Source organism: Lytechinus pictus, chromosome 2, assembly GCF_037042905.1.
Source record: "Lytechinus pictus isolate F3 Inbred chromosome 2, Lp3.0, whole genome shotgun sequence".
In the NCBI taxonomy this organism is placed as follows: domain Eukaryota; kingdom Metazoa; phylum Echinodermata; class Echinoidea; order Temnopleuroida; family Toxopneustidae; genus Lytechinus; species Lytechinus pictus.
The window spans coordinates 57,295,446-57,307,471 of NC_087246.1; the positions used below are offsets into that span (position 1 = coordinate 57,295,446).

The window sequence follows — 12,026 nt, forward strand, 5'->3', positions numbered from 1 at the left end:
GTTCGCAGTGTTTACAACCCTCCTCTCTCTTCCACTCACTTTCTCCTAAATTGAGGTCATCTTATTCTCTATTATCTCTCACACTACCCCAATTTAATCATCTTCTTCCACCGTCATTCCTTCATCACAGGTCTCTCTCCCGACCTGTATTTTTCTCTTGCCATTTTGTCAACATCTTTCTCTCTAATTAACTTCCCCCCCCCATCTCCACTACACTCTTTCCTCTCTCATCTTTTTTCTTCAATTCACTTTTCCTTCTCATACCTCTATTCACCTTCATAACTCTTCACCCCTTTCCTTTCTCCTCTTTAGTACTCTCAACATATCTTTCACCCCGGGTCTTTCACTTTTCCCTCTTCCCTTAATTGTCTGTATATCCACTCGACTCTTCACCCCTCTTCACCCCTTCCTCACCAACAACTCCCTCTCTCTTTCATTTTCCCTCTTCCCATATATCTACCCACTAGACTCTTCATTCCAGCTTCCTCTCAATAACCCTCTCTCTCTTCCCATTTCTCTATCCACTTAACTCTTCACTCTCTCCTTACTGTACCCTCTCCACCCCCTCTGTCTTATTTTCCCCTCTTCCCGTTTCTCCATCCATGTAACTCTTCACCCCTATCTCGTCGGTACCATCTCAACATCTCTGTCTCTTCAATTCACATTCCCCCCTTTATCTCTATTCACTTTCACAACTCTTCATCCCTTTCCTTATTGTACCTTCTCCACATCTCTCTTTCTTCAAATACCTCCCTCCTCTTTCATCAACCCCCCCCCCCCCACCAGGCTGCATTTCACTTGTCTCTTCTAATCCCAATCTCAATCTTTTCTTCCGAATTCAACAACTCTCTCTTCCTTTCACTTTTTCCTCTTCTCTTATCGCTTTCCACCTAACTCTTCACCCCCTTCATCTCTCTTCTCCCTCAACACCTCTTTCCGTATCCCTATCCATTAAAGTCTTCACACCCCTCTGTACTATCTTAACATCTCTCTTCTATTTACATTTCCCCATTCCTTTATCTCTATTCACTTTCACCACTTCCTTGTTGTACCTTTTCTCTCTTTCTTCAACCCCCCCCCCCCCATTCTACTCAGCTCTTCTTACCCCAATCTCAATCTGTGTCAAGTTGGTTTTAATTAAAGATGCATATGAGAGAACGTACTTATAAAGGTTAGAAAGATTCCTTCAGATAACAAAAAAAAATTGAGATTTTTTTTCTTCCAAGCTTTCATTTTGTGACATCACTCACATGCCAGCATCTTCTAATCATGTCATGTGATATAAAATGGTTCAAAATATTTTTTATTTCACAAGAGCATGTATGTAATTATATATCTGATTAGATATTGAATGCACAATTCAAATATTTGTCAATTTACAAAAAGGGCGCTGATTGCATGTAATGTCACAATTAAATTGCTACTAATCTTTGCTGATGCATTTTAACCAACCCTTTCTTATGCTCCTCTCTCAATCTTTTGCTCTTATCAAAACAATTTATCATATCATGATGTAAAAGCCCTTTATTCAATGTACATGTAAATAGTATCTCTAAAACAGAAATTCTTCCTCACATTTACATCAATTCCCCACACCAGAATAATAAGAGATTGACATGAATCAACTTTGAACATTCATTTAATAAAAGTCTCTTCAATTTCATTCAACTGTTGTACAAGAGTAAAACACACATCTGTAAAATCCTAGTTTCTGTTTGGTTCAACAGCAAAAAGGGTGGGCATATATGAAAGGGGTAATGCACAAATAAACTTGAGGATGGATTTTTCAAGTTCACCTTCATAGCACATGCCCAATCTGCTGTATATATTATATACATGTCCTTTTCCACAATCCTTGCATCTGGGAACAAAACAAATTCTAATAAAAATGTATTGGGTTTCATAAATGTGTAATATTTTAATAAATAACTTCAATTTGACCATGAAATTAATCTCCTTAGTGAATTAATAAGCTCCACCGATGATCGAAAAAGCTAGTAACAATTTGTTACAAATTAAACTGAAGTTTACAGTGGTAATCAAATGTCTTGCAACTGAATGAATGCCGGCTAGGTTCATATGGTATAATTTCACTTTATGTATTCCTTTAGGTCAACAACAAGAATTTCTATCTGGTTAAACTAGGGAAGATTATCCTTATATGTTTGAGGGTGAGTAAAGGATGTTAAATAAGGGCATTGTGGAAAAGCATACATAGAATTCCTGATCGCAAAATAAAGTGCCATGCTATGGCTTTGTATTCCAAATGTTAACCTACAATGAGTAAGTCTTCTGTGGGGAAGGTGTATTCAGGGATTTCAAGATTGAGAGGGGCGGGTCCTTTCCTGATCCTGCCCGAGGCATCGTAATGGGAGCCGTGGCAAGGACAGTAGTAGCCTCCGTATTCTCCAGCATTGGCGATGGGTACACATCCGAGATGGGTGCACACCCCGATGAGGACCAGCCATTCATCTTTTTGCACACGTTCTTTGTCGTGTTGAGGGTCTCGCAATGATCCAACATCGACAGCTACCACTTCATCAATCTCTTCCTGCGTCCTATGCCTGACAAAGAGTGGTTTTCCTCTCCATTTGAAGGTCATGTTCTTACCCTGGAGCATCAAAGGAAAAATATGAGCACTGGTCTTGAATTTAATGAAAGAAACTGTCTAACAAGTGTGAATGAAGGAGCCAATTGTTCTGAATGAATGAATCCACCGTATATGTAAATTATTTTACATAAACAATAGGCTCGTTAATCTGATCCTAAGTAACAAGCATGAATTTGGCAGTATTCTACATGCAATGTAAGCACTAAGAATTATCAACACATTAATGGATGAAACCTGCATAATATATAGTTTCAGACAACAGATTCAGAACTACCTTTGCAAATTGGGACTGTTGAAATTCTAAAATGATAATGAAAAAGGTATCTTCTTTTTATCTTAATATCATGACTTCTTGGGTAGAGGAAGAGATAATAATGATTTGAATTTGATTTTTTAAGCCTATAAGACTATTTTGATTAAAAAATGACCAGAGCATGTGGGCTTGACGTTTAATTTTTTCCTTTCCTGCTGCTGCCATACTTCCACCACCAACCACGAGGTAGGAGAACATCTGACACTCAGTCAATGATGTGCTTGCTATCTTCTGGTGATCTTTTGACTGGTCCCGTCTGTACCTTGAAGAATGATGCTACCTAGAATTTATCTCGGGGCATCCAAGGCCAAGGATGACCATTTGGCTGGCTTCAATGCCCTTCTCATTCCTCTTAGCGATTTGTTCATGCAATTTTTACAAAAATTTCACATCTTTGCCGTAATAAAGATAAGTGCTCTAAAAAAACCCAGTAGTTTTATCCTATAAAAACAATGACATTGCCCTAAAAACATCAAAATCAAAGACCTGCTTACCTCTGGGATTTCTTCCAGCTTGATTTCAATCTTGGCCATGGCCAACACATCTGCAGAGGCATTCATGGTCTGGATGAAGTCAGTGACGATGTTCTTTGCACTGTATGCTGCTGCGATACTTCCACCGCCAACCAAGAGGTAGGAGAACATCTGACGGTCAGCCGATGATGTGCTTGCTGGCTTCTGGGGATCTCTTGTCTGGTCCCGTCTGTACTCTGAAAAGTCTGGTACTTGGATGTCCGTGTGTGCGAACCTTACCTGTCCAGCACCTAAAAATAAAGGACAAATATTAGATCAATGAGTAATTACATACATACAAGAGCTACAGAATACTGAGTAGAGGTGTGCAATTGTTCCTGTAAAACTTTTAAACTTGTGATGACATTAAAGGGGAATCCAATCTAGGCCTGATTCAAAACGTTTAACCGACGTTCAAACAACTGTTAAAACAAAAAACATTTACAAATTTAGTAAACGTTTAAACTGTTTGGGAAAAGGTGACAAAAATACCTTAAAACTGATATCTTGAAAAGTATTTTCTTTCAAACAATTATTTTTTTTTGTGTAATTTATTATTTTGGATAGATGAAACATTACAACTGAAATCTTATTTTTCTTTCTGAAAATTAAGTTTGCTGTGAAAGAGGCCCAGACCTAAATGATTATTTTACAAAGTAAATTATATTTACAGACGAAAGATTTCATTCTATTATATTTCATGATCCCATCCAAAATTACCCCCAGAAATTTAAAGAGGCAAAATATTCTTTTAGATATTATAAAGCGAAAACAAAGAATAATTGTTTCATTTTCAAAGCGAGGTTTGACATTGAATGAATAGATGTCAGATTGTAAGATGGCTGCTGGCATGGGGCCCCCCTTCAAACACAATCTGAATATCAGTTATTAAATGTATGGTGGTGTGACCTTAAATTGCAAGTTACCTTATTTTGTGCACTTTCAAATATCTCAATATCTACCTAATATCTTGAAAATCTGATTGCACCAACAGAAAAAGCAACCAAAAATAACCTAGATTAGTAATTTTCTTTACGATAAGGTCTCTATAATTTGTGAAAATATTAGCAAAACATTGGCAAACTTTGTTACCTTTTGCGGCTGTTCCAAGGAAATCTGAACTCAAGAAATCGCAATTTGCAAGCAGAGTTCTACAAACAAGTAGGCCAAAGTAAAATGTGATACCAACCAATTTAATGGCTTTTTTAAAACCTCCATCTGATACAATAATCTCACCTTTTTCTGCTAGATTTCATTTCTAAAGTTTGGCAAAACGATCATGCGCAAATTGAGGTCACACTTTTTCAGCTGAGTGCACACTAGTCGATCGCCATATAATTTTGAGATCGCGATACCAGAGAACCCTTGGCCTACTTAACAATTCCGTAGAGTGATTTTGACTCTAGGATCTTGCCTTCCGTTTGGTTTGATTTAAATTCACTTTGTGTGAACTGTGAGAAATTTGTTTTTGAATATCAACTAAAAACTTCATGATAATTTTTGAAATGTGCGCAAATTACACGGAATGGTCACCCAATAATATACATGTAGTGAGGACCATAGATCTTGTGTAATTATGCAAGTAAATAATGTTATGTACCAACTTTGCAGCATTCTTCCAAAGGGAATTTTAGTAGACAGGTGATGAAAAAGGGCCAAAAACAGATTCTTAGTTTTTATTTCCTCAAATTCAAAATAAACAAAGATAGCTGATCAGTGATTTTGTTAATTTTCCCACTTTTCAATTTTCTCACAAAAAACACCCATTCACATTTCAGTAATACAAAAAAAAACCATCTTAGTGACCAAAATATATATTTCATGTGATCCGAATTTCAGAAGCTGATCAGTATTCATTATACGCCTAACTTTAGTTTTAATAAGTACTAATGAACGTTAGAAGTGTCTTGAGTTAGACCTATCATAGTAAGTTACATCTATCGATTGATTGAATGTTGGGACTTGGCCAACAATTTGGCGCAAATGCAGTTTCGCACCGACCGACTTGGAGCAAATTTCTCCACCAGAAATTGTTCACCAAAAACAAAAAGCAAGTCTCCAAGTCACATTTTGAGGTCAATAAACAATAAACCCATTGTTTTTCTAAATATCGCAAGAGGGAACGGCTGTCGGCTCGATATCATTATTCTAATTCCCAGTCAGATATCGCTTCGCTTAGTGACCAAAAGCTTTGCCTGCAGCAGCTCACCAGTTTGTTCGCATGATTTGGTCGCTAACTTCAGTCTAGGCCTAGACCTATATCAAATTTACAGTAAGCGATGTCTGATCTCCCATCTTACTTCTTTGACTTTGGTAAGCAGAGAAAGAACACAGTCACAGGACTCAAGAGAGAGACTGAGAATTTGAACGATGATATCGAGGTTCGTATCCGAAATATAGACTTAGAGTCGTTCTGGATATTCGGAAAAGCTGTGGGCAGATTGACCTTGAAATGTGATTGCGAGACTTGGTAGACATTCACTAACAATTACGCTACTGCTGGAAAATTTGCTCGAAGTTGGCCGGAGCGAGACTGCATACGTTAGAGATTAGGCTGAGGTCTAGCGCCAAAAATATACAATTACATGTATGGTGGTGTGACCTAAATTCGCGCATTACCTACACTGTGATTTTGCGCACAGGCGAATACCCCAATATCTAATTAATATTTTGAAAAACTTATATCACCAACAGAAAGAGCGACTTAAAATTACCCAGCAGAGCGCGACAAACCCGCTTGCCCGGGGCAAGTGAAAATGACTGGCGGACAAGCATTTCTCAAAGTCAATTGCCTGATCGGGCAAGTGAATGTTTTGAAAATAAAATAATAAAATGTCAGTGATAATCACAACTATCTCTCATATATTGTCAAACCAGTAAAAAAACAGTGGAAACTGATGTAAAATCAGCGCCAAATACAGATAATTTATCGCCAGGTACCTCGTTCGAAGAATCATGCCATCTCATCATACGTTCTATGTGCGCATGCGCTACTATCTTGCGCAATTTGCCGATGCAACCCCCCTCCACAAAAAAAAAAAAAAGAAAGGCGAAAGTGGCTAAAGTTTCACATTTTTAATCTTTAAATACATGAAATGGACGTCTATTTTTCATATTACCTTTAGATTGTTTTGATCTAGTTGGAAACAACCGAAGAAATGAAGAATATTAAGCTCTTTCTTGACTCTGATTTTGATGATGTTACGCTCGGTAAATGTTTTTTCTTACTGTTGTCCCACATGTAGACTTTCATGGTGTTGACCAAGTATAATGTTGCAACACCATGAAAGTCTACATGTGGGACCACAATATAAAAAAATATTGACCGAGTGTAACATCATAATACGATGATGAAAAGACAAGAGAGAGGTGAATATTCTTAATTTTCTTGATAGTTTCCATCTAAATCAACACAATTTCAAGGAAATATGGAAAATAAATGGCATGGATTTAAAGATGCAAAATGTGAAATTTTAGCCACTCCAGAGTCCAGTTGGTGAAGGCCTTTTTTTTTTTTTTTACATCATAAAACGATCTTTTCCAGAATCAATAAAGAGCTGAATATTCTTCATTTTCTTAATAGTTTCCAACTAAATCAAAACAATTTTTTTTAAAACATTTAACGCCCATTTAGATCTACTAGTGCTATAGCAAAAGTTTTTTTTTCTTCAAAATAAACGTAATGACTAAGGCCTACTTTGCTGAAAATATACTTATAATTATAAATGTGTGTTCTTTACTGTACATGATTCTCAATTGTTTTTATTTATATGATCTTCATAAATAATAGTACCGTCGTAAAAAAAACAATGAAAGATAATAATAAAACAAATTGGGCAAGCAGTTTTTTCTATCGGGCAAGCAAATATTTTCATCACTTGCCCTGTTGGGCAAGTGATGAAAATTTTTTTTGTAGAGGCCTGCCCAGTATGGTAATTTTCTTGAAGGTACGGTCTCTATTAATGAAAATATTGGCAAAACATCGGCAAATTTTTTTACCTTATGCCTCCGCTCCGAGAAAATCCGAACTTCTCGACAAGCATCAAGAATTCGCCAGTTTGCAAGCGGAAGTCTCCAAATAAGTAAAATGTGATACCAACCGAATTTATGGCATTTTAACTGCCATCTGATACAATTATATTACCTTTGTCTGCTTGATTTCTTTTCTAAAGCCTTGCAAAACGATTGTGCGCAAATTAAGGTCACACTTATTTATGACACTTTTTCAGCCGAGCGCGCACTAGTCGATAGCGATACCAGCAAAACCCTTGACCTACTTTATAATTATAATCCCGTCAAGCGAATTTGACTTTTAGGATCTTGCCTTCCGTTTGGTATTCATGATTTTGATTAATTTTGCATGAGCTGTGAGAAATTTTTGATTGAATATCAACTTCATGATAATTTTTAAAATGTGCGCAAATTATGGTCACTATAATATGTCTATAGTCAGATATTTCTAGCCATGCCCATGCTAGCCGACCGTGGCCATCGGCAAGGCTAGTCAAGTATTATTTATGGTGGACATTTGATAATTAACCAAAATGATTGTGTTTGATACATGAAATTTAATAAAAGTCACTAGATTTAGAGTCCAGATCACTTTCATATTACTCATTTGCTCTCACTAGTTACACTACCCTAAAATGCACATTACCTTGGACTCCACACGTAGCCTGTGTACCATGACTCTTCGGTAGCAAAGCGCCGAGCTTCTCAGACGTAAGTCTGTCTTCCTTCTCAGGTAATGTGAATTTGTGAAAAAATGTTGGAGCTGTGACGACTGCTTGTCTAAGCTGAGATCCTACATTCTGAGCTGTTGCGGACACAAATGGAGCAACTACCCCTACTTTGGAAACAGCCGAAAACATTTTTAATAATTGATTAACCCACCCGGCGTTTTCTTTTCTCGATGTTACAGTAACACCGGAAGTTGGCCTGTGACGTCACTGATATCATGATCTTGTTTGCTCAATGATTTTGCTCGAGTTTGCGGGGTTTGCAGTAAACGGTTATAAATTGTCACTAAAAATTTGTGATATCAATGAATTTGTCTTTTTCAATATCATTAACTTCAAGAAATTACCATATTCCGAGTAATAATTGTGCCTTTTACCCTTTACCTTTCCATTGAAAGATTAACATCGCGCCCTAAGCAAAACTCGGACCATAGTACAACCGATAGTTCTCAACCTAGACCCATTTCAACAATTTTCGTGAGGTCCAGTGCATGCACTATTATGTTCGTTGAAGCATACAAATGATTTTTTTGTTTAAAGTTTTTTAACTATTCAAAAACAATCACAACTTTACACAATATTTTGTTTACTAATTGTTCAAAAGTTTAAACAATTTGTCGGAGTCAAACCCGAGCGAGGGGGCCAGTGCTCTCGATCAGTCATTTTTAGAATCTCATTCTCCTCCACATTTGTTTCTCTATATTTCTATAAGCTTTATTTTCGAAGGTACCCGGAATTACTATGATTCCATTTTTAAACTTAAAAAAAAAACTTTTTAAGCGACTATAATGACGTTCCAAAATGGAAAATTCCGATACAAAACATTGATATAACGTTATCAGACAAGTTGAATCTGTCATACTGTCCCATACTGTATACATTATAATTATGATTTTTTTTTCAAAAATATACGAGCAGTTTCCTCTATATATTCCATAAATTTCAAATTATAATGGACAGTGCCGGTGAATTACATTTTTATTATATAGAAGGGGTATCGTATAGGCCTGTCCAACGCGAATATTGGGAAAGTCACTTGAATCATTCATTTTTGGGATCACTCATGCAGTATACGTCATTTCATTGGATTTGGTAGGCCTATCACACGACGTTATAATAATAACTGCATGCTCGTCTGTCTGTGCCGTCACAAAATAAAAGAGTCCGTTATGCTTGGACACGGTCACCATACCTCGGTCCATGCACTGGCGGATCGGAGGGGGGGGGGGCACTGAACTAGAAATACGTATTTCCAGTTTAGTGGGGGGGGGGGGGCACATTGAGAGGCACAATTAAAATTTGTAATGTAAAAATGCCGTTAAAACAGAAGTGTACCCCCCCCCCTTTGAAAGTGAAGACTTTTTTTTTTGCTTTTCAAATTTATTATGGTGCGAAATGTCCTTTATTTGTGGTTGAAGACCTTTTTTTTGCTTGTCAATTTTTTTTCTGGTGCGAAATGTCCTTTACTTGCGGCCTTAAAGGAGAATGAAACTCTTGGAGCAAGTTAGCTTTTGTGAAAGCAGAAAAATCAAAGAATAAGATCAACAAAAGTTTGAGTAAAATAGGACAAGCAATAGAAGAGTTATGAGCATTTGAATGTCAAGATCACTAATGCTATGGAGATCCTCCCATTGGCAATGCGACCAAGATCTATGATGTCATTGATGAACAACTCTCCCCTTTTGGATGCTAAAAATATACCCCAAAACATCTCTTTTTGCTCATTCTAATAATATGACAAACGATTCATCAATGATATAATGTTGTGAAACCTCTGTACTTGTCCTCTCATAAAGAGAACACCTCACCTGGTGATAGACTCTATAAAAGTGAGAATATAAGTGAAATAAAACTAAAGTAATGAGGGAGTTGTACGTGTGTGACATCACAGATCTTGGTCGCATTGCCAATAGGAGGATCTACATGGCATTAGTGATCTCAATATTTAAATGCTCGTAACTTTCTTATTATTCATTCAATCTTCATCAAACTTTCAACAATATGTTTCTTTAATTTTTCTCTTTGATATGGATTCAGCTGGTTTCAAGGGTTTCATTCTCCTTTAAAGGGGAATCCAGCCTTGGCCATAAAATGTTGTTGGGAAGGAGAAAAATAAATTAAACAGAATGGTGAAAGTTTGAAAGAAATCGGACAAGCAATAAGAAAGTTATAGCTGCTTTAAAATTGAGATCACTAATACTATGTAGATTTCAAATTGGAAACTGGGTAAGTAAATTATGACAAGGGACAAGGACAACTTTCCCATAGGCCATGTACTTTATTATCAGGGATTTTTGGTTTTCTCCTAAGTACCCATTCCCCTGGGGAAGTAATCTAAATATAACCCACGTAGTATATTGTTTTATGTCCTCATGAAAGAAAAATAAAACTTTTGGGAAAAATGACATTTTAGCCATAACATGTATTGGAGTACATGGAAGAGTAGTCCTTGCCTTACATCACTATGACATCCCATATGCAGCCAATTTGAAGTCTCCATGGGTATAGTGATTATCAATATTTACAACTTTTAAAAATTCATAACTTTCTTGTTGTTTGTCCAATATTGTTCAAACTTTCACCTATCAACTTGTCTGATTTTTCTTTTCCTTATAAAAGCAAGTTTTTATTTGGGTTGGATTCCCCTTTAAAGAACTTTTTTTTTTGGGGGGGGCGGACGAATTTGCCCCCCCCCCCCCCTTTGGAAAATCTTAGGTATATACGCCACTGGTCATATCCCCAAGTTTTTTTCTCTCGTATTTTACTATACGAACTTATAACTAAATTACGATTTGTCCTCATGGAGAAAATGGATTGAATTTCTGAATAAAGTGTAAGATCATTGCTGCAACTTATATTGTTATACTAAAGACATAATAAAGATTTCATGTAACAACACAGAAGGAAAAAAAAGTCTTGGGACATAAAATCGTCAGTCACCGTCCTTTATGTCGATCATGACGGCGTGCATATGAAAATATTGCTATATATATATATATAAACTTAAAAATTCAGTATACCTATCAAATTTTTATGAATCAGTTCTCAGTGTTTTGCTTGATTATTTTTTTTAAGTACAGTGTATCTATTTATATGTAGAGCCTATTGTTTTCAGACGCAGGAGTACCCCTTTATAGGGAACTCATGGTCATAAAATGTTAAATGCACTGGTATGGATGAGAGAACTTAAGAAAAATAGAATGGTGAAAGTTTGATAGAAATTGGACAAGCGATAAGAGAAGTTGGATGTTTCCTAGAATTGAATAGGTGGGTCTATGATATTGCCTTTTTAACTATATTGAAAATTATTAAGGTGTAACCGTTTCATTACAAAAATCTTATAAAGCGCCAAATCCACTCTGTAGAGTGCTCATAAGGTGCATAATAAAGAGCTAAAAAGAGTTTTGAGACGATCGATTTGAGAAGATAAACCTGGCAACTAAGATGGTGCAGGCAGGGGCGGATCCAGGATTTTCCGAACGGGGGGGGGGGGGGGGGGGCAAATTTTTCGGAGGAAAATTTTGACAAGCCAAAAAAAAAAGGTTTTCAACCACAAATAAAGGATATTTCGTACCCGAAAAAATATGACAAGCAAAAAAAAAGTATTCTATTACAAAAGAGGCATTTTTACATTTAATTAATTGCTTCTCAAAGGGGGGGGGGGGGGCACGTGCCCCCCTGGATCCGCGCCTGGGTGCAGGAGATAAAAGAACTCTCCTTATATAGCTACACAGATAGATTAAAAGTATTGGACTTGCACTCCCTGTACTATAGAAGAAGGAGACTAGATGTCATTATGGTATACAGTTAAAATATGAAAGGAATTGTCAAGATGGACTCAAGTAACTTTT

At 36.6% G+C, this 12,026-nt stretch overlaps 1 protein-coding gene across 1 annotated transcript; it reads right to left on the reverse strand.

Moving 5' to 3' along the window:
• Positions 1–1,621: 1,621 nt before the first annotated feature.
• On the reverse strand, positions 1,622–8,654 carry LOC129253918 (cytochrome b-c1 complex subunit Rieske, mitochondrial-like). Its single transcript, XM_054892351.2, has 3 exons — positions 8,094–8,654; positions 3,419–3,687; positions 1,622–2,611 (listed from the first exon to the last, which is right to left on the reverse strand). Exons 1-3 carry the CDS (start codon positions 8,305–8,307, stop codon positions 2,270–2,272), a joined length of 825 nt encoding a protein of 274 aa, XP_054748326.2. The 5' UTR covers positions 8,308–8,654; the 3' UTR covers positions 1,622–2,269.
• Between the last annotated feature and the right edge of the window lie 3,372 nt (positions 8,655–12,026).